The following is a 23,937-nucleotide window of genomic DNA, read 5'->3' as shown; positions in this document are numbered from 1 at the left end:
GAATATTTATGCTAATTATGACAATTCTAGTTGATTATACAGTGATTTAGACACATTTTTTGGTACCAAACGTAAGCACCTATGATCAATACTCTAATTCATAGCAGCTTGAAGGAAATTATCCTTACTTTTACTGTTAGGCTTTTTATGTGAAAGAACTGCAGGAAGTACTGACTTTCATTGACATTGGCAGAGTAGTTACTTAGATAGATACTTAGATACTCTATTTATCCTGAAGGAAATTCTATCCGTTTGAACAATTTATCAGGTGAGTCGTTATAGTATGGGTCATATTTCCCCATCTCTTTACATTGCCTTACCTTTATTAGGGACCGGACTCTGTTCATAAGATAGATACACTGTTCCTGCCAAGAAAAAACAATAAAGTAACTGAGGTGTAACAAGCCTAGGAATTTGCAAGAGTAGTTAAAAACATATTTTTTGAGACTTTAGTTATTTGTGAAGTGTGTTGAATTCACAATGTGTGATTTGAGGTTATGGATCTTGGCTGCTGTGTGTTTCCCAGGCCAGCATCTTGGTAACCACCAGGCTGTCTGCTCTGGATCGTATCCCTCAGAAGTATGTGAGTCGCTGTGCACAGATTTGTGGCTTCAATGACCCAGACCGCCAGCGGGCCTACTTCACCAGCCGCCTACTGCAGCAGAGTGGGGAGACTAACCATGAGGCCCAGGCTCTGATAGAGCTGCTTTACCTCAACCTTCAGAGAGAAAGCCAGTTGGCTACTGCTTGCTTCCTCCCCTCCTACTGCTGGCTCACATGTGCTACCTTACACTTCCTCCATTTCACTGACGCTAAGGCACCCATCCGCACACTGACTGGCATATACACCAGTTTCCTCAGGCTCAACTTTGGAGGTGAGGTGCTGGGCAAAGGGACAAGGACAGATGTGCCCATTCAGGAACACCACAATTCTCTGATGCTGTATGTAGTCCGTACAGTTGGGAAACTTGCGTTTGATGGTGTGACATACAAACGCACGTCGTTCTCAGAAAAGGAGTTGGAGCAGTGGATAGGAGGGAAGACCAAGACAGACGAGGAGCTACGTCAGCTGGCTGTGTTCCGCACTGATGTGCTAGACTTCTTCTTGGCTCCCTGTGTTCAAAGTGGTAAGCATTTTCCAGAACAACCCAGTGAGAATGATGAGAGGCGGTATGTATTTGCTGTTCCAGAAATGCAGGAGTATCTGGCAGCTCTCTACGTGGTTCTGGGAGAGAACAAATCGGCTCTGGAGAAGCTGACCAGGCAGGTGTCTGTGGCCATTGGCCAAGCAAGTGAAGATGTCAGTGCCATCGTCAACATCTTTTCTAAGTTCATCCCACTCAGAATATTTGCTGTGTTCAACCTCCTTAAGCTTTTTCCGAAGCTCTATGAAAAAATCAGCAGTCACAACAAAGGCAGCATAGCCAGAACCATGGCAGCTGAGATGTTCCGCACCGAGGATAGCTACAATGAGGATGTCCTGGATCAGGTGGAGCAAAGCCTTCTGGGAGTTCATGGTCCGCAGCCACAGCAGTATAGTGAGGGCCAGCCCTTTGAGCTCTATCCCATTTTCATGGGTGGACTGTTGCATTATGGTAATCGTGTCCTTCTCCAGCAACTTGGCTGCAGCATTCAGAGCACCACCGTAGCCCAGATCACAAATGCACTTCGGAAGTACCTTGTCAGAGGTAATTTTTATGTTCTTTTCAGTTTTGCCTATACAGTTCTGCCTATACTCTGTTTGAATGTTTAAATTGCTTTATCTCAAAATATTGTCTTATTTATCTGCTTGCTTTGATTTTATATTAATGATTGTACTGTTGAGTCTGTTACAGTCAAGTTAACAAAGTTTGAAAAAGTGCGTGAATACCTGTTTCAGTCCATTCAGGCTTAGTGGTTAAATTGAATTCTGGAGTATTGATACCTTTCTGGTAAACATAAACTGGACAGATACTGTATCATTTCAGATATAGCTTTGTGTATTCTCATTGGTGTAAAACTAACATGGTAGCTCAATCGAGTCTTTTCAATCCCTACTGCAGAAAGGATGAGTTCACCAAAAGAGTGTCAATGTAATGAGTTACTTTTTACCACGTGATTTTACAAGAAAGCACCATTTTGGAAATTTAGAGGTGAGAAAAACCAAATCTAAAAAAAATCTAGGGTGAAAATGTGCCCCAAAGTTTCACACCAGGAATACTAGTATTTTGTCTGAGAGAAGGACTTCGGTGCATTTTTGTGCCCATCATGTAGTCTTATATTATTTTCATTTTAGACAGGAGGCTATTTGAATAATGAGTTTTTTAAATCTCATTTAATGTTAGAGCTCAGCAAGCCACAGCCACCAGAGGAGCTGATGGATCTACTGGTCCTTCTGTATGAGTTTCAGAACCCCAGACTGACTGCAGAGGTTCTGGCCTCAATCAGAACCATCCGTCTTACCAACATTCGTATGACGTCACTCAAATGCTTCATACTGAGTTCTGTGCTCTCATGCACCCCTGCAAGGTAAATCTGTTTTTTGTTTTTGTTTCAAGGTATGTTACGCTTATCTTTTAAAGTACTTTTTATTTACAAAGTGGACCAAAAAGAAGATCTCTCTGAACTGGCGCTGTAGCTTCAACTCGAGACGAGAAGTGTCCTTGTCTTGGTTCCCAGCTGCTGGCCAGAAGTAAAGGTTGTACAAACCTGAGCAGGGTGTGCTGCTCTCTGCCTCTCTTCAGACACAGCACACAGTGCTCCACCTGGATAGGGAAATGTAAATAGATAATATTAACTTTGTGTTTGTACTTCTATTGTCCAGAACAAAGAGTTGAAGTTTAACTAAACACTTCAGACTGGAGATATCCCTTGAGACACAGCTGAGATGTTGGCCTTCATGCCACCAGTGCAAATGGGTACATAGATTAAAATGAGAGTGCATGTGTTGTGGGAGTGAAAGATATGTCTGATACATTCTGGCTTGAAGTGAGTCTGAGTGTTACTGTACGAGCCTTACTGACTCAGGTTGCATTCATACCAAATCAGGCGTTGCCGCCATCATTATCTGCAGGGTTATGAGGTGGTGTGGATGTGTAACTTAAATTACCCATTTGTGTGGGGAAATTAAGGGTGGGGAGCAACTACAGAAACACAATCTCCCTTCTCAGCAACTAAGTATTTGTTATTGGTAAATAAGTTTGTGTTGGCTTAATAGATCTATAGATACTTTTAATTATCATAAGTGCCACAGGGACCCACTCACAAACTGCTATTACACTTTATTTCTTTTACTCACCAATATAATTAAGATTAGAACGAGACTGTTATTTGTTCTCATGGACTACTGTTGTCTTCATGTCTTATCAACACTTTTGTGTTTGGCTGCAGCAGCAAGACATCAGGTGCGTTTCTCCATGAGTTAACTCTGTTTCAACTCTTTGCTAAAGGCTACTTTGTTTTTTGTCCTGGCATTCCCTCTGGCCCGCCACTGCTGCCTACATGCACCACCTATCTTTTATCTAGAATGTTAACATGATGCCTCTTACCTCATTATCTATGGATGAAACACATCCAGTCTCTAACTTAACACCTATTTCAGAAACAGTACAGTACAGAAGATAGAATAGACCAAGAAAACAGAAAATAGACTTTCTAAGAAACTCAAAGCCTCAGATGTGTTTGGAGTGGACTGAAAGTTCTTTAAGAAGTTTTAAGAATCACTTGTCCCATCATCATCATTGTTGACATGTCTTTTGATCAGAAGATAAATTCTGGGGCCTGGAAGTTGGCTATAGTTACACCCATTTTTAAGGTGAGTGATACTGCCGATGTTAACAATTACAGGCCAGTAAGCATTCCTGATTTTTATCCAAGGTGGCTGAGAGATGTATGGCAGAAAAACGAATTGCTCATCTTGACAGCAGCCCCTTAACACTGCACCCCATGCATTTGGCTTCAGAGCCTATAATTCCATTGTAACTGTTTTTTTGTAGAAAAATCAAAGCTAAACTGGATAGGGGAGAAGTTGTTGAAGCTGTGTTTCTAGATTTAAGAAAAACCCTTACACTGTTAGTCATTTTATATGAATCACAAAAATAACACTTATTTTATTTTTTGTGACACATTATGCTGGTTGAAATCCTACCTTGAAAATAGAACCCAGCATGTAAAGGTCAATGGTGAATTGTTACCCACTCTTAATTATAATGTTGGTGTGCCACAGGGCTCTATTTTGGGGCCTCTCCTCTTCAGCCTGTACATTAATGATTTACCATCAGCATGTGAAGGGGCTGACATACAAATGTATGCAGATGACAGTAATTTATGTACAGGCAAAAAACACTGAAGAGGCTGCTATAAAGCTTACAGAAACAATTGCCCATGTCACTAAATGGCTCACAGATTAATGTTTACATCTAAATGTGAAAAAAAAAACAAACCAAAGCTCCAAGTGGTCTCAAACAAATACTAGGTTTTCTTTTAGATTCATGTATTTCTTTCAAAAAGCAAGCTAAGAAGGTTTTGGCAGTCAAATTCAGTTTGTACAACTTCAGATATAAATAAAACAACCTTACATTTGAAATTGGTAAATGTGTTTTCATGCAGTGGTTTTCCCTCATATTACATGGTGATACAACCCTGAAACCCATATAATCCATACAAAAAGAGGCCCTTAAAGTTCATCATTGCAGTATGCTAAGTATCGTCTCCTAAGCTGGGAAAACAAAAAACACTTGCCTAACATAAAATCCTTAATGGTTTAGCACCTCTCCCATTAAGCACCAACACCACCAGACAGAAGAGTCTTAATGACAGGTTAACCAGATCTGCAACCTGTGGAGACATTAGAAGGAAAAGCTCATTCAGCCAATTAGGGTTTAGAATGAGAGCTTCTGAGACCTGGAACAAGCTTCCGGCACATATATGGTGTAGTACCACATACTGCTCATTTTTACACAATCTTAAAACATGGCTGATAAGAAATCATGTGTCATTTTAAATAGTTTCCATATGCCTCATTGTCTCTTCTCATCTGTCTGTCAAACTGTGTTAGCTCTAATAATTGTCTTTATGTTTGCGCTGCAATGAGGCAAATTGTTTTATTATTGACTATACGATGCCTGCTATTTGCTTCTGCGCAGTTGTAAATAACTGTTACTTGCCTACTCATTACTTATATCTTGTTGTACCTATGGTGTCTGCTGGCTTATTTTCTGTCATGTAGAGTTTTCTACGTTGTGTGCTTTTAACCTGCTAACCATTTGGCTTATTTTACATTTATGTTTTCATTTATGCTTGTAATTGTTGGCATGCTTTTATGTGTTTCTCTTTTTGTGGCTATCTTAACACCTGGCGCAGGGACAACAGTTAAAAATTAGCCTTTGGTTAAAACTGGCTCCCAAGAGGCTACCTTATCAAATGTCCGAACTACCTCAGCTGGCCCCTTTGACATGAAGGAGCAGCGGTTGTACTCCGAGTTTCTCCTAGATGTCTGAGCTCCTCACCCTTTCTCCAAGGCTGAACCCAGCCACCCTATTAGGCCGCTTGGATCCACGATGTCATCTTTTGGTCATTACCCAGAGCTCATGACTATAGATGACGGGTTAGAACATTGACTGGTAGTTTGAGAGCTTTGCCTTCAGACTCAGCTCCCTCTTCACCCCGACAGTCTGACACAACTCCTGCATCGCTGCAGATGCCACACTAAACCAGTTGTCCATCTCACGCTTCACTCTACTCTATCGTGAACATGACCCTGAGATACTAATACTCTTTTGCTTGGGGCAACAACTCTCTCTCCACCCAAAGGGGTCAATACACCATGTTCCTGCAAAAAGCCATGGCCTCAGATTTGGAGGCGTTGACACTCATCTCGACCACTTCAAACTTGGCTGCCATTTACCCTGGTGCATGCTGGAGGCCACAGTGTGATGAAGCCAACATAACTACATCTTCTGCAATAAGCACAGATAATTTTGATTTTGAGGTCCTCAAACTGGACCCCTTCCTCTCCCCGGCTTAAGATCCTGTCCATGAATATCACAAACAGGATCGGTGGCAAGGGACAACCCTGGCAGAAGTCAACACCCACCAGCACCGAACCCCAGTACCCCGCATTCCCCCAGTGCCCCCCACAGGATTCCAAGAGGGACATAGTTATAGGCTTTCTCCAAGTCTGTAAAACACATGTAGACTGGATGGGCAAACTCTTACAACCCCTCTAACAGCCTCGTCAGGGTAAAGAGTTGGTCCACTGTTCCATGACAAGGACGAAATTCACATTGTTCTTCCTGAATCTGAGGTTTTACAATTAGTCAGAGCCTCCTCTCCAGCACCCTGGAGTAAACTTCCCCAGTGAGGCTGTGCAGTGTGATACCTCAATAACTGGAGCACACCCTCTGGTCCCCTTTTTTAAAAAAGTCCACTGTCCTCAGCATCTCTAAGCAAATTTTATCTACACCTGGTGCTTTGTTACGGAGGGGCCTTTTGACTACCTCAGCGACCTCTGCCAAGGATATAGATGAGGATTCCCCTGGGTCTTCAGACTCTGTCTCATTGGAGGAGGACGTGGAGTCCGGGATTAGGAGTTCCTTAAAGTGTTCTTTCCACCACTCAACAATTTCTCCAGTCTGGGTCAGTAGTTCTCCTCCTCTGCCGAGCACACCCTGACACTAGCTGTATTTTCCCGTCTCATGGTTTGACAGAACTTCCTTGAGGCTGCATGAAAATCCTTCTCCATAGCCTCCCAAACTCATTCCACACCCAGTAGGAGCTGGAGAGCATTGCTGGGGAGAGGGATGTCAGGAGTGCTCTGCTCAGCCTGTTGCCCACGTGACCTGGCCTAGGCTAAGCATACGCCAATAGATGGATGGTTTCATATTCCTGTTTCTTGACTATGACTTGTAACAACGCAGGTGACTTTTCATCATTACTTTATTTTTTGACCAAATACTTACAAAAAAATAATGGTGTTCTCATCAGCCTCAGTTATTAATTAATTTTGTTAATTTGGTGACATGCTAACTAGGATGGTGAACACAAAAATATTATATTATTTATAAAAAAAAAAACAAGCTTCTGTGGCCCAAGATGTTGAATGCAGATTGGTGTGAATTTAAAATGACTTTTTCCATGGCAGCGATGGTAACGACACCAATCACATTGCACAACTAAATATAACAATGTTATCCATCTGCAGGACATGAAAGAAAAGTGTCAAGTGTCTGCTTTGGAGAACACTACAAGCTGCAGCAGTTTAGTGATATATCCGTCACACGCTGGTCACGCACACAGTGTGGCCCAGGCATTATATTCAACATGCTGAAACACTCATACAGCCCTCTGGGTTCTGTTGTATTGTTCTGCAATGGGAAGGTAAAACAATTATTGACACGCTTACGAAGTTGTCTATGTATGGAAATCCTGAAACATGTCATTTTGTGGTTGCATTGTCATTTTTGTTTTGCAGACATTACAGCAATATTTGAGTCAGTCAGGGCATCTCTATATTAAATGTAAAAATGATTATGTTTAATCTCTTCATTGATTTTTTTTTCTAAAATATGTTTTGGTGTCTTCCTGTAGTTATCACCTTGATGAACTGGACCTGTCCTCCTGTCTCCTGACTCATAACATGCTTCAGATGCTGTGGCCTGCATTCAGACACACACATAACCTCAAGTGAGACAAAATCATAAACTGTTCTGTTGTGGTTTGCAGTGAATAACAAGAGAGAATCTCTGAAAATATGTTTTTGCATAATGCTGAATGCCGGTTATGTTGCACTACTAAGAAATGACCAGTGTTTGAACCATTATTAAGTAAACTGCATTTGTGTAATGTCTTTCTAGTCGTCTGACCCCTCAAAGCGCTTTCACACTCCATGTCATATTCACCTATTCACACACTTAATGGCACCATGCAGGGTGCCACCTTCTGCTCAGTTACGCAGTCATATGCGGCACAGCCATCGGGAGCAAATTGGGGTTCAGTATTTCGCCCAAAGATACTTCCACATGCAGACTGTAGGAGGTCATTGAATTAGTTTAGGCGAAGATGGCAATTGTAAGGTGACAGCACGTGTCAGTGAGGCTCACATTTACTAGTTTGAGATGATAATGAACAGACTTTGACTCACTAACAGAATTGTAAAGCAGTGAAATCCAGCACATGAAGCAGATCACATTTTAGTAGAGGTGGGAGGGGGGTGGATGCACAAGGAACATGACGTGCCTGAAAACTAGAAGCGCACAACTAAGGGATAGGACAGTGATGGGCAGGGAGTGCAAAACAGATATTCACAAAAAGTGAACAAAACAGGCATCAAGAGAATTTTGTAAATTGATGAAAACGATTTCTTGGAATTTAAAGGTTCAGTGTGTAGGATGTTAGAGGATATATTGTCAGAAACTGAATATAAAAGGCCTGTTTTCTCCAGTTTATAGTGAGCAGAAAATAAGATTCATTGTGTTTTTGTTACCCTAGAATGAGCAGTTTATATCTACATAGGGAGCATGTCCTTGGCCGCAGATATCACCATGTTGCAACGCCATGTTTCTACAGTAGCCCAGAACAGACAAACCAGACACTGATTTCAAGAGAGATGATTGCATTCTTGCACTGGTCACCATAATGAGCGTGAGAGTGTTTTCACCAATTCAAATCACATTGTACGTTTGTTTTAGAGAGGAAGAGACCCCTGCAGATAATTTGACTTCTGGTAAATACCTCCTGAACAATCAACACTGAAGGAACTTTTACCAGAAGTTCCAGCTGGTTGCAATGTGAAATCCTCACCACTAGAGGCCACTAAATCAGTCTACATCTGACACACTGGACCTTTTAAAGGAATACATAAACAAAACATTATCAAAGATGGCAGAATTGATTTGCTCCAACTTAACTGGTTCTTTTATCAACACTTTTTAACATTTTGGTTTGATTTATTATCACACTGCAGCCTCTCCTCTGTCCATGTCAATTTAAGCTGTCTTGTAAAAAACAAAACAAAACAAAAAAAAAAAGTTACTTTAGCCCAAATCAATAGCAGAGTCTAGTTACTCTTGAAAAAATGATTACAAACAGCGGTAAGTGTACCGTAAGAATATGAGAAGCATATTTTTATATACATCTTTATTTAAGATTTCAGCGGAGGCATTATTCCATAGACCGTAACCCCTATCGAATAATGTTTCCACTACACAACCATCCTATATTACCCCACTACTCACTCCATGTAGTATGTAAGAAAGTGCAGAAATGTTTAGTAGCACATCTCTAGCACATATGGATTAAGCACCAGGGCTGAGCTCCTTAATGTAAGTGTAATCAAACCTTAGTGAGTAAAAACATGCAGAAAAGATATTTTGATTTGCTCTGTCTGCAGTCTTTCATCCACTGTGGTTTGTTTCACATAAGCACAGCGTGCTAGCTGGCTAATAGTGAATTGTAACAAACAAGCTAAAATTAAAGCTTTCTGTATGCAGTCTAGCTGTTTATCTTAAAATCTGGACATTTTTTTGAACTAGCTGCTGACTGAGACAAACTGCCCCCCTTCCTCTTCCATCAGTACCTGCAGCCAGTGAATCCTGTCAGCAGCAGAGTACAAGAGGCAGGAAGGACTGATACTGATCTCAGTGTTCTTCATTCTTTCTAAACTCCACTCAGTATTGTGATGTCGGAAATATGATTATTGATATTTTAGATTTGTTATGATTGAGTTGAGTTGAGGATATGAATTTATTCTTTTTTAAATAAAAAACTATCTTTCAAAGCAAAATTAAGTCGTAAAAACAAAGAATAAGAGTATTGTAATAGAACAAATAATGAGTGTCAGTGAGAGTGGTAATGATCAAATCCTGCGGCTATCCATCTCTGCTTCTCTTGTAGTTCGACTCCTTCATCACTTGGAGCATACTTTTTGAATTTTTCTGGAAAATTCTTATTGTATACTTTTAATACATAAATTGTTGCCTTTGCCAGGAATAAAAATCATGACAGGAATGCACCAAAATTTACAATTGAAAAAAACTAACAAATAAAAAAACGTCTGTTCAACCTGGACCTTAAGTAAAAGTTCAAAAAATGTTTTGTCACCAGCACCCGTGAAGCTGCTGTCAGTCCTGCTCAAAGAGCTGCTTCCACTAGAGCTGTCACTTTTCCCCAAAATCAAGATTTTCAGGCTCCTGTGAGTCTGTAGTGAGCTGCGACTGTCTCATAGACGTGTGGCCAGCGATGTCTATCCGTCTGTGGTAAAAGCAAATGTCTAAACTTTTAGAATAGTCTCTCCCTGTGTGGGGTCATAAAATTGCATGGTGCATTTTAACATTATGGTGCGACTTGGAATCTTGTATTGTGGCTCCAGTCTCTTTATAAGATCCTGAGACGCCCCTCTGGAAACGATACCAATGGGCTGCATATAATTTCTGCTGTCTTAGCTGTGATGGAAGTTTAAGAAGCTTCTGGCAAGGGGCCTACTGAAGCTTAGTGTGTGAATAGTAGGCAGGCAGAATAGGTTTTACACTCCACTCATCTTGAGTGGCGAGTTAACTTTAGCAGGCAAGTCTGTATCTGCTTTGTACAAAGTCAATACACAGCTGCCACTTTGTTATTTACTTTGCCATATAAGGTGTAGAACCCTAAATACCAAAATTTACTGCTTATCAGATACTTCATTGATGCTAATATTTGTTCAGGACAGCTTTGCTCGCCAGTGTCCTCCATTTTCACTGAAAAAAAAACAATTAAATAGTTTAAGCTGAGATAACTGATCAGGCAGTCATCAGGTCAATTTGATGGTAAAATTTAAGTGCGCCCTCTCCTGGATAATAAGGCAAACTACTATAATCAATGTGTTGGCTTATAAACTATAAATAGCCAGTCAGTTGCACCTATTGACTATGAATTTTGAATATGAACAGGTCATTGAAGTTTTAAAGTAAACTGTGTTCCAATAAACAGTAGAACTTCAAATTAAAAGTGACAGCCGTACCCTGCAGGCATCAATTCCAAGCCACTGTGCTTGGTTGTTTAATTTTGAAATACAGAGAAATTGTCTCATGCACCAGTTGGCCTTTTTTTCACCCTTTTCAGTAAAGTTAAACTCAACTAGGAGTTCTCCTGGTGGGAAGATCTGATAGTACTCACTAAAACTTTTCACAACAGCGGAGACAGCATCAGCTCAGCACTTCAAAGTTAAAAATACACTCAGTGTCAAATTAATAAGATTAGTTTTTCGTTTATTGCATAGCTAAAACAAAGTCAGTCCAATGCAACAGGCCTGCGTCCTGCCCTTGTGAAGGTTGTCCGTTTTCGTTTTTGTTGAATCTGTTTTAGAGAGCTGTGGATTCACCTCTATTATCATTTCCTGGGGTCACTGTGGCTCAGGACAAATAGCAGATTGCTCGATCTCAACTCAACATGTTGAAGTATCCTTGGGCAAGATACTGAACTCCAAATTTCTCCCAATGGCTGTGCCAGCGGTGTGTGAGTGCATTTAAAACTGAGAAGCTGGTGGCATTTTAAATGGTAGCTTCGGCCACCGGTGTGTGAATGTGTGTGTGAATAGGTGAATGTGACGCTGTTGTGTTGAAGCGCTGTATACAAGTACAGTCCATTTACCATTTACTATTTGAGTGGTCAGATTCTCAAATGAAAATGACAGTGGTGGTCCTTTCATCAATTTGTGTTCCTTTTAGCATTTCTCCATATTTTGCAGCATATTCAACACACTTTTAATTCTGCAGGTTCTAAAAGCAAGAGATTTCTTTTTTAATACTTAAGAATTTTTAAAGCAAGTTTTCCAGTACTTTCATTTTCATTGGAGTAATATTTGACTAGGAGTATCTATACTATGACTTAACTAATAGTGTTGTGTATTTTGTCCACCGCTGAACATATGCGTGTATACACTGACCGGCTAAAACATGAAAACCACTGACAGGGGAAGTCAATAAGGCTGATCGTCTCATTACAATGCATGTTCTGCTGGGAAACTTGGGTCCTAGCATTCATGTGGATGCCACTTAACACGCAACACCCACACTGTTACAGAACAAGAGGCCCCCCAGACAGGACAATGTGCCATGCAACACTGTGGACACAGCACAGGGATGTGACAAAGAGCTCAAGGCATCAGCTTTTGAGTCCTGGGGGTTATCAGGTGTAGCAACACCACTTCCCACAGATGCTTGATCAGACTGGGATCTGGGGAACTAAGAGACCCGGTTGATACCTTGAGCTCTTCATGTTCCTGGGTCAGTTCTTGAGCAGTTTTTGTCATGTGACATTGCAAATGGTAAGAGAGAGTCAGAGAGAGAGATTGATATATGGGCTCTCAGTGTTAAACACAGCCCTTACCACTGCTGCATTGTTATTGACTCCCATGCTCGTTTAGCATGTGTGTGCTGTGTTTGTTGTGATTGTTGTGTCTACCTGTCTTTGTTGTCCTCAGCCTGCAGTTTAACAGCCTGGGTCCTGAGTCTTGCATCCTCCTGAGAGATCTGCTCCTAGACCCCAAGAGCTCTATTAGATCTCTACAGTAAGACTACACTTTTATTCATGTCTTTATTTTTTTTTTGCCAAAGAAGTCCTCTCTACTCTACTGCCTTTTAATTTGAAATACTTCAATGAATTATGAATGAATTATACACAGTGGCCCTCATTTATCAATCTAACATACAAACCAGCGCAGATCTCAGCACAGCAATCATCTGATAATAGGCTTTGCATGTTATTTGTGAAATGCAGTCGTCATTTAAATATCATGCTCCCATATATTCTGGGTTTAGAGGCCTCGCTCAGAGAGTTTACGACACAAAGGAGTAATAGAGCCAAGAGGAGAAACTCCTCTGAGCTAGAAATAGAAAAGCTGATACCCTGGGCCTAATTTGACTAACTGGTTCTGTGTAGCAGCCTGAAAAGTTTCATCAGAGGAAGTCTTTTGTGTAACTTTGAATCTTAGTAAAATGTGAAAAGGTGAGCTGTATGAAAATGCCCTCCACCACATTCCTGTGAGAGTGATGACCACAGACAGGCAGCTTCATCTGAGCCAAAGTAGCACATTTTTCAGTTAATTTTATTTTATTGGCTATTGGATACGTTTCCACAATTCCAATAATGACAACAATGTGGGTTATCACATCTGATCATTTTCACTGTACAGCTATGTGTATTATGAATAGGGCCCAAGCACCAACCACATGCGTTGGCAGAGGCGGTATTAAAACTACATGTTTACATATGTTTTTTTTTTCCTTTTGCCTTTACATTTTTGAGGGCCTTGAAAAAGAATGAAACTGCATTTGTTAAAAGTGGCAAAAATAGATAATTGATTTATGTCTTGTGTATGGTTGGGGCAAATAGGCTCGATGGTGCTTCCCTAACACAGTTGTTGAATAACATAAACACAGGGAAACTGAAGTGGTCTAATTTGCTCACAAAGATGTTAAGAAATACACTATATGCACAGATGCTGGAAAATGTTAACTATCTAAAGATACCATAAGATGTGGTAACATGAATTGTAGTAATCCACAACATAGTGCTGATTTATGTTTTTTATACAAGTCTGTTGTGTCAGAGGCCATCAATCCAACACCGCCACATTCTTTTTTTGTGCCATCAGGCATTCAGGGTCACTGTAGTGCATTCTGACAAGAAAACCAACACTGTTTCATTATTGCAATGTGTTCCACAGACTGTGTGACAACCCTCTGCTGGAGTCTGGAGCCTGCACCCTGCTGGAGGCTTTTCCTAAGAACCAGTCTCTGAAACACCTGTCCCTGATGCACACTGGGCTAGGGGACCAGGGAGCCTTGGAATTGGCTGAGAGGCTTCAGGAACACACAGGACTCCAGGAGCTCAATGTGGCTTATAACAACATCGGAGACAACGCTGCTCTGACTCTAGTGGACGCTTGCAGGGAACACCCCAGTGTTCACACAGTGCAGTAAGCAGATCTTCCCTACATCCACAGCTTTACATTTCTATGTAGTTTCATTTCAAAAGCCACAAACACACAGAAATGCCACTGTCCTGCAGTCTGTTCAGTTGTCTTAAAAAGACTTTTGGCATTTCTATGGAAAATTAAAGCTGAGATTCTATTACCTTTGAACGACAGAGCAAGTAGACATAATCACAACAAATCCAATAATTTCCATAAACAGACATGGAATACATTGCTTCATCTATAATGCTGGTGTCATTCCAAAGAGACTTTGACATAATATGAAAGACGCAAATATAGTAGGGATGCCCAAAGTAGAGAAAGGGAAAGAAATAGACATTTTATTAACACTTTACAATAAAGGTACATTAATTAGCATTAGTAAATGTCGTAATAACCAGAAATTAACAATTGACTACTTTGTCAAGTAATCATTAACTAATTAAGTTGTTAATTCATGCATTATTTGATAGTATATAAACAGTCTATTAACAGCAATAACAATAACAAGTACATATTAATTAACATTCATTAATGGAGTAATAGCCATTGACTAAAGTTAACTACTGTGTCAACTAATCATTCACTAATGGTGTTCATGTAACAAGGACACATTAATAAACAGCAAATTATGCAGTGATAACCGTTTACTCACAGTTGACTGATGTGTTTAGTCATTTATTAGTGTTGTTAATGTTAATTAAGGTTACATTCTCTAGAGTAGTCAATACTTTATTTACATTAACAACAATGACAAGAACACATTAATAAATATTAAATGATGTAGTAACAATCATTAACTAATAGTTGACTGATGTGTCAAGTAATAATTTATTAGTGGAATTCGTGTTATTTAATGTGTTGTTTCATACAGTAATTAATGGTTTATTGACATTAACAATAATAAAGACATATTTAATGGTATCAAATAATGGAGAGATAACAATTACCTGTTCACTACTGTGTGAAGCAACAGATTAGTTAACATGAATATCACTAGTAAATGATTACTTGACACATCAGTCAACTGTGAGTAAATGGTTATCACTACATAATTTAATGTTAATTAGTGTGTCCTTGTTGTGGTTGTTACTTTTAATGAGCTATTAGATAATGCATGAAATACCTTAATGTAAATTAGTACTATTAGGAAGTGATCACTTGACACATTAGTCAGCTGTTAGTCGATGGTTATTACTCCAATAAATAATGTTAATTAAATTAGCTAATTAAATACTATAAAACAATAATAATGGTTATTACAACATTTACTAATGCTAATTAATGTACCCTTATTGTAAAGTGTTACCGTCATTTCAGTGCAGTTACATTAGAGAGATTTTAAAAAAAGAAGTTGTACATGCAAAGATTTATTCTGAATTTAGGAGAGTAAACAGTTCTAGCAGGCCCACTTGTTTTTTGGTGTATTCCAGATATGTGGTGCAGAAACTAATTGCTGACTCATATTTGATTGTGTCCTTGAAACAGAAAGTAGACAACTATACCACACAACTTAAGTCTACATGCTTCAAAACACAGACACAGATCAGAAATGGTCTTTAGCCCAAAATCTTAAAAAATGAAATCAATCTTTCACACAAAGGTATCAAGTAATATGCTCCACTGTCTGCCACCGTGTTCTGAATGAACTTCATCTGCTCTTTTATATGGAAAGACATGTGAACACACTGTTATAGCACTGTAACAGCATGCTTTATTGGTCTGCATGGTTCATTACATACATCTGGGTTTCTAACTACGTCGCCAGCAGGAGAATTTCTGCTTGGATAAGCAGGTGAAAATGAGCACAGATACCTCATATCTCCTCTCTTTTTCTTTGTTATGTATTTACCTTAGGAAAAATAGTTATGTGTAGCATGGAGGAGAGTCTTCATGATCCCAGAGAATCCCTTTAAGCATTTTAAAATCACCTCAAAGAGTTAACAATGGCAAAGCAACACAAGAGCTCTGGACAAGAATACTGATGAAAAACTCTGTCTTGGATCTTGTTTGTGTAAAACAGGGCATGGAAAGACTGCAAAGACACACTAAAAACATGCTTGACTTCATACTGAGCTAGCTGTTGAACATGTCATTCATTATTTCTAAGTTTCTAAGCTAATGTAGTGTTTTGTGTCTTTCTGTAGCTTGTATTTGAACCCTCTCAGTGATGTGGGGAAGCAGTCCCTGTATGTCCGAGGTGTTCCCAAGAGCCACAGCGGCCATCGAGTCAAGGTCCTGGCTTCAGTCACTGAGGGCTCAGACATCTCAGAGGACTGGCACCCCATCCTCCGTGTCATACGGGAGAATGCCTCATCCTGGGACCGTGAACGTGTCAAGCAACAGCTTAAGGTACACAAAACTATGTGGGTTAAGGAGAAAAAAACCTCAGAGTGACACAAAGAGGAAAGCCCAAAACACTCCTAGTGTTACACATTAAGGGTGCTTTCACACCTAACCTGTTTTGTTTGGTTCATTTGCCCGGTCAGTATGGCTCATTCGGGCTTGTGAGAATGCTGTAAATGGAACGCCGGTACTGACCAAACAACCTTTGAAGAGTTGGGTCTCAGTCCTCTTTTGAGTGAACTTTCATGAGGTTTGCCTGTGATGTGAAAACAAACTCACCAACCACAGGATTTTATGATACCAGATATGTGATAAATATATAAAGATATAATATAAAGATATATAAAGATATGTAATAAATCCATCATCTGATAATAAATATGTCCACAATCTTAAGACTAAGCTATTATGTAAATAACCACATATGCATTGAGTGATCATGCTAACATCATGTCGGCGTGGGTCTTTTAAAATCTCTTAAAACTGCAGTGTTTGTATCGACATTGTGTGCCTTTTTGGTTCATTAAGTCTACAAAGTTTGTGACAGCGCTCTCAGTAATAAGTATATAAGTATATAAGTAATAAGTAATAAGCCCTGAATCACAACTGTCCCCAATTGTTAGTTATTAATCATAACATGAGGTCTATTTGCAATGCAATTATATCAATAATACTTCCAATTAGTAAGGACTGTTTTTCATGAGCTTGCCCACCAAGAAACACACACAACAAACAAACACACATCAGTCCTACGTGAAGCCGTAAAGCACCCCCGCCCCCCGGTCATGGTGAAGCTCAGTCACCCAGAAAATGATGGTACTCAGGACAGCCCTAGTGACCTGTCTTTTGCAAAAATGTATATTTACTTTGATTCGTTTGTAAAAAGTCAGCTTGAACAACAACCAGACCGGAGGCAGACCAGAACAAAAATGCACAATGTTTCATTTCTTATCCCTGGTCTGGACTAAATGAACCAAACTACAGATGGAGAACCACCCTAAATTACATAAGCATTGATCATTTCAACTTGCATGGGTCAATACAATGTTAAAGCAGTAGCAAATATTCCTTTATCATTATTTAAAAGCAGTGAAAGCTCTAGAAGTTTGTTAATAATAATAGAAGAAATAGAAATAGAATATTCTATTATCAGATAATTGTTTGGCGTGTGTCAGTCACCCAGTCTCCCTCTGTGCAGGTTTTCCTCAGGGATTTGGAGTGGGGGCGTCAGCAGCAGCAGAGTCTTTGGAAGAGGCTGCACTTCCGCAGGGTGGAGAAGGGCGTCCAGCAAACTCTCCAGATGCTGGAGAAGGACACCCTACCTTCATCCACAGGATTAAGCAAATAACCAATAAACATCAAGAGGTGAAAGAGCAGTGAATACCTTCAGCACGCTCACATTCAGCCTTGAATGTGAGCGTTTTCACACAGAAAAAACAATTTACAGCCCGTCTAAACTGGAGGTCCATGAGATACATCTTTGTTATTGTAAAGGAGGTGGCCCCATTCAGTGATATTTACAAAGCAGCTCAAAGGAAATGCCTTACTTTGCTTTTACGCTTACTCAACTCCGAGATTTCAAAAGGTCAGCAGAGAGCTGAAATTACATATAATGGAATATATTAGTGAAGATTCTCAGTCTTCTCAGTCTTACTGTGTGGGTGTGACCCCACATGGTTAGGCTTGCAAAAACTGCAACTCCTCCTTCGCATCAAACTCGGCCGTAATCCCATCCCCCAAGTGGCAAGCTGTGCTGTATTTGTGATGTCTGTTGTCTCATCTCAGGCCAGAGAAAAATACTCAAAGTCTCTTGTAGTGTCCTGAAGTATTTTTTTCAGTATCTTGTGCTATATCAGTAATCCTGTCTGCCATAAATCTTTGAGACAAACTGACGCTTTGAAATAATTTCACTTTGTCAGGCGCAAGCAGTTCTGCGGCGATGACAAGGCAATCCTTCACAAAATCTCCTGCTGCATGAGGTTTCAGCTACTTAGCTATCACTTAAGCAATCACAAGACTTGCCCTCTAAACATTGTCTCTGTAAGTCTGTGGTCTTGTGAAAGCTGATTGTTTAGCACCCCAACAAAAAATGCTATTTTTATCAAAACACATTTGTCCTTTCAACTTGTCCAGTTTAGCATGTTTCGAGCTGTAATGATGCTCGAGATTGACCTTTTTATTCACTGCCAGCGCAATGCCACAGACTAGACAAACTGGCTTGCCTTTACGTCGACAAATAAATAATTGTTTGTCCATTTCTCCAGGAAAATGCAGCATTCTGCATCCACCTTCCTTTTCTTGACACTCGCCATGACGCAAATCACAAGTCAATCCCCAAGGTTATCGCGCGATGGCACTTAACCTCATGTGTTGTGTTCACTGACCCTGAACCTGGCTCGGGCATGCACAGCCGTCAGTGTTATCTCAGAAAAGTAATTGCTGTCTATTTTTTTCCCTGAGTTTTTATTTATTGTTAGAATTATTATTAGAATAGGCAGGCCGGTCTTGCGGGCCCACCCTAGCCTTAGAACAAATCTAGACAACCTTGTTTATCTTCTTCACGCGCCATACAGTTTAATCAAAGGACACACTGTTTATGTGAGGTTTGGGAATGGGATAAAATACACTACATTCTCTAGTCTCTCAGGATACCTCGTAACAGTGTTGCATTTATGCCATGCACATTGTTTGACTGTTTTGTAACTGCATAAATTTATATAAACCTGCAGGAAAATCAAAATTTCTAATGCTTTTCTGTGGAGGTCTATGAGCAAGATGTCCGAGTGTATTGTGTAGCTGCACAAAATGTGATTGGCTTGTGGCATTCAAGGGCGGGGCTTAGTGATAGGTCAATTGCTGAGTTTGGTGATCTTTGGACAAACTGTCATTGATTTATGGCCAAATGTTGATAAAGGTCAATGCACTTGTTTGGAACTAATGGCATCTTCTATTGAGCACTTTCGAAACAATTTCACCCATGTGGTTCATTTTTATTATGATGTCACATATCCTGCAAATTTTGTAACAATTAGACAAACAATGTTTGATTTAAAGTCTTATTTGTCTCATATTAGAATCTTTGCATTATGATTATTATTATTTATCATGCAATAGGAGCCTATGTTCCCCTCTTACTACTGCAGAAGCAGTAAGCCCAGGCAGTGATTTGTGATGTGAAGTTCTGATAAGCAGTGTTAAGATTAATGATATCAGTAAATTACATTAATGGTGGATACACTGACATCCCACTCAGCTGTCAGTGTCAATGTCAGGTGCTCTACTCCCAACATCAGCATTCAAGTCAGATCTTGACATCACTTTTGGCAAGTGAAATTGTAAGTTTGGTCAAGAGGCTGAGGTTCAAAAACGGAGATGAAAGCAAAGTTATGCAGTCCAGATATATTTATTTACTGGTGTCAATGTCAATCCTATGCCTTAAAATGTACAGTGCAGGCCTGGCAATAAGAAATAACTGAAGAGAGAAAAAATAATACTTGCAAAATCAGAAAAAAAAATAGCCAAAATGCAAAAAAACTGAGTGCAAAGAAAATAAATTTAGCTTTAGAGAGATATAGATAGTCAGTGTGCAGTTTTAGCTGTAAAATATGTGGAATATTGTCATAAACCAAGAGAAAAAAACTCTACTCTAAATGTTTCTATGTAACTAAAACATAATGTATATAATATGTGTCTAAAATATATTTCTGTAATGTAGGCAATAATTTAATAATCTGTTATTTTGCTTTGGCAACAATGTAACAAACATTCATGCCAATAAAGTTCATTTTATTATGAAAAATCTGAATTTGATAGAGATAGAGAGACTTTATTGTCCACCTCAGCGGAAATTTGTCTTCGGCTTTGCTCAAAGATACATACAACACGTAAAACAATACAACATTAAAAACACACAAATGTACAATATACAAGAGGCAATAGTGCAAAGAGGCAGTCGTAGCAATAATTAATATAGATATAAATAAATAATAAAAGAGAGCACATCTTACAAAATAGTAGTTCCCCCAATACAATTATCCTGTTTCCATCGCCCGAATGGCATATGGAATAAATGGCTCCCTATAAATGTTACGACTGGTTTTCGGGACCCTAAATGGGCAGCCAGACCTGTCACGGTAAAAGCCTTCTATTCCACTATCAGCTGTAGTCATTAAGTCTCAGCAGGATGCTGACTTCATTTTTACCACCACAGCAATCTGTGTTAAATTAGAGCTTATTTGTCACTATACATATGCAATCATTAGGTCACTTTTAATTTATTTGAGTTTATCTATAATAGCATCAGGAAGGAAAAAGTGCCCCCCGATATCGTCCCAATTTTAAGCCAATATTTTATTTTACTAAGACTAATGCAGCTACACCTATGCAAAGCCAGATGAATTCACATGTGAAATGTACCTGTGAAGCTAGCTAAGTGTACATTCATGTTTTTCCTTGGACTAACTGATTTCAGCAGATTGATTGTATTTTATACTATGATTGCAGTTGGCAATTTGTTTTTATTGTTCTACTCTGCTGCCAACAGATTTGTCTTTCTCTCATATTTTTGGCTGCCTTATTTCAACACCAAGAGTCGTGCTGTAGTTTGTTTGACCCTGTTAATGTGTGTTGGTTGTAGTAATGTAGTGTTTAACCTCTATACTTTTTTTGGTATTAAATGAATTGTGTCCTTAGTACCAAAACCTGGCATCTCATGTCCAGTTAGTTTCTGAGTCTTGTCTGCTAATTCTTTGATCAGAGTCCATGCTAGAATTTTTTTAAAAATTGCAATTTTTATAGTATTTTATTTGCTTTAGTATCAAAACTTTTCAGAAGGTTACTCACTCAAATTACGTATTTTTGTTTGAGGTAATTTGAATAGATGGTTGTATCATGATCATGTACATTTGAAATGGATCATGGTGCAATGCTGTCTTATTGCTTTAATTTCATATCAGAAAGTCCACTTCTAAAAATGATGTAATGCATGGTTAGTGCTGTCCATGAAAAGAACTGCTTCAATGATTGACCAGTGCAGTAATATTGGTAGAGTAATTTAAACCTGTTACAACTGTGTTTCATTAGTTATATATATATATATATATATATATATATATATATATATATATATATATATATATATATATATATATATATATATATATATATATATATATATATATATATATATATATATATATATATATATATATATATATATATATATATATATATATATATATATATATATATATATATATATATATATATATATATATGTATATATATATATATATATATGTATATATATATATATATATATATATATATATATATATATATATATATATATATATATATATATATATATATATATATATATATATATATATATATATATATACATATATATATATATATATATATATATATATATATATATATATATATATATATGTGTATATATATATATATATATATATATATGATAAATGAGAAGTTTAGTTAACTGTCTTAAAATGACATTAGTTTTGCAATAATTTTGTCATCAACCAAGGCCTTAGATAAATTAAAATGTTACGTCAAAAGTCAGGAGATCAAAAAATAAGTACAGTTTATCAATGTCCGATCTAACTGTGATGGCAACACATCCAGTTTAGATGATTCCGTCTGAATCAATAAAGTCGACCTGATGTTGGCACGAGGTAACAAGTCAAGGGATCAAAGTCATCGGGATACATGATCTTGGAACCAAAGATGAAAAAGTTAAGGTATTTGACTCTGGGACTCTTTAGAGCGGAACTCATTTTGAATATGGGCCTAAGATATTTAAAGAACAGTACACTTGGCAAGTTTTCGTACCCTACACAAAATGTCTGCTACTGCATGTCTCTGTAGAAATGAAACACACCAGTGCATTCTAGTGTAGCCTAAATACAGTACCAGTATTGGAAGAGGTACTCAATTTATTTACTTGTGTAAAAGTACCAATACCACAATCTAAAAACAAGTAAAAGTCCTGTATTCAAAAAAGAATTCAAATTTTACATCATCTCCATCATCATGAGCAAAAACTATTACATACATTTGAATGAATTAAATCTAATGTTGATTTCTATCAATGTTGTTGGATAAACATGCATCCCTGAGTCATTTATTTTCACATGTACAACACCAACTAATATCTATATATCTAGTTGTGTGTGTGTGTGTGATTTGATTTATTTATTTCAAACATAAAAAAGGAATAGAGAAATTATTATACAAAAACAGACATAAAAAGGGAATAATTACAGTCGATGAAAAACATAACTTAAAAGAAACTTTCAAATACATAATGACCTTGTTTACCGCAGCAAAGGCAGCATCTATGTATATATGTATATGTGTGTGTGTGTGTGTTTGTGTGTGTGTGTTTGTGTGTGTGTGTGTGTGTGTGTGCCCGCATGTGCCAGGAAAGCTGGCACAGTGCCATATGTGGCAGGGAGGGAGACAGTCTACACATCTTTACGCATTGTGATCGCATGCCTCTTTATCTCCAGCCATCAAGTGATTGTATCTGAAAAGCTAAAGGTATAGGGAATACCCTAACTGGCAACCTGTTTTGCACAACTAAAAAGTGATGCATTTATAATGACCTATGCTAATAATGTTTCATTGTTGGTGTTAAGTGTAATCATTTTCATGCATTTATAAGAACCTACGCTGTGTCATAAGTGAGTAATGCCTACCATATACTACAATACTTTTAAAATGCATTTAAAAGACTGAAGTCTGACACTCATTTACTGTAAAGACAATGGGCCTCATGCAAGAAACTATAAACTACAGAATTTTCTCTTATTTTTTACTCATATCCAGGATTGTTGTTCTTTTATTGGAACCCACAGATTTTTGGGATTCACCAATGTTTTCTTATTTTTGCCCTTCACATAGGTAAGAGGAAATTTCAGAAGTGGTTGAGCCAACAAATTGTTGCCCAGCACTAGGAAGAATAAGTTTTACATTTTAGGAATGCTTTAAAAAATGCATGAATACCATTTGATCAAATTTAGATGAGGTTTTAGAGTAACTATAATGATTGGATGATTTTAGCATCTTTACTCAAGTACTGTACTTAAGTACATATTTGAGGTTACTTTTCTGTTAATTAAGAATTTTAATCTCATGCCACTTTCCACTTCTACTCCACTACACTTCAGAGGGAAATATTGTACTTTTTACTCCACTACTATTGTTTACAAATTAGGATTTTTGCGTACAAACCAAAAAGTCAGTTGAAAGTCAATCTTCATGCAAAAAAATCATGTTTTTAGCTTTTCTTATAAACTGTGTGTATGAGGACTTGATGCTTTTTCTTCTAATTACTTAAATTATTAAGATTTCTTAAATTTATTTAAACGTTGGTGCATGTGCACTTTTACTTTTAATACCTAGATACATGTCCCTGAAATCATGTTTACTTTGTTTGAGTTTATTCAACAGTAGACCAATGTCAGTTCCACTTCTGCAGATGTTATTTTGCTTCTTACAGCCTTTTTTTTGGGTGCCATCTCTCCAGTTTTGTTCATGTGGTAGAGTCTTTTGCACAATAAACATGCCCTTATATAGTATTAAGGGGAATTACCTGTGCTGACAGGTGAGTTAGGATCAAGTGGGATTTATCA

The 23,937-nt window shown here is 38.2% G+C and overlaps 1 protein-coding gene across 7 annotated transcripts in view; it reads left to right on the top strand.

Annotated features, from left to right (window-relative positions):
• Window positions 1-20,973, top strand: part of nlrx1 (NLR family member X1) — a 45,652-nt gene extending 24,679 nt beyond the window's left edge. For all 7 annotated transcript variants that reach the window (XM_088079362.1, XM_088079359.1, XM_042486287.2 and 4 more), the window contains exons 6-12: window positions 527-1,688; window positions 2,325-2,508; window positions 7,567-7,662; window positions 12,434-12,520; window positions 13,679-13,930; window positions 16,075-16,279; window positions 17,472-20,973. In XM_088079362.1, coding sequence (XP_087935488.1) covers window positions 527-1,688; window positions 2,325-2,508; window positions 7,567-7,662; window positions 12,434-12,520; window positions 13,679-13,930; window positions 16,075-16,279; window positions 17,472-17,621 — 2,136 coding nt within the window. In that variant the 3' untranslated portion in view covers window positions 17,622-20,973. The remainder of the gene's footprint in view (window positions 1-526; window positions 1,689-2,324; window positions 2,509-7,566; window positions 7,663-12,433; window positions 12,521-13,678; window positions 13,931-16,074; window positions 16,280-17,471) is intronic.
• The last annotated feature ends 2,964 nt before the right edge of the window (window positions 20,974-23,937 follow it).

This window comes from Plectropomus leopardus, chromosome 6, assembly GCF_026936395.1.
Source record: "Plectropomus leopardus strain MGB_pleo_1.0 chromosome 6, ASM2693639v1, whole genome shotgun sequence".
NCBI classification, from domain to species: domain Eukaryota; kingdom Metazoa; phylum Chordata; class Actinopteri; order Perciformes; family Serranidae; genus Plectropomus; species Plectropomus leopardus.
The sequence above is the reverse complement of the archived record's forward strand: the minus strand, read 5'-3'. Positions and strand labels throughout refer to the sequence as shown.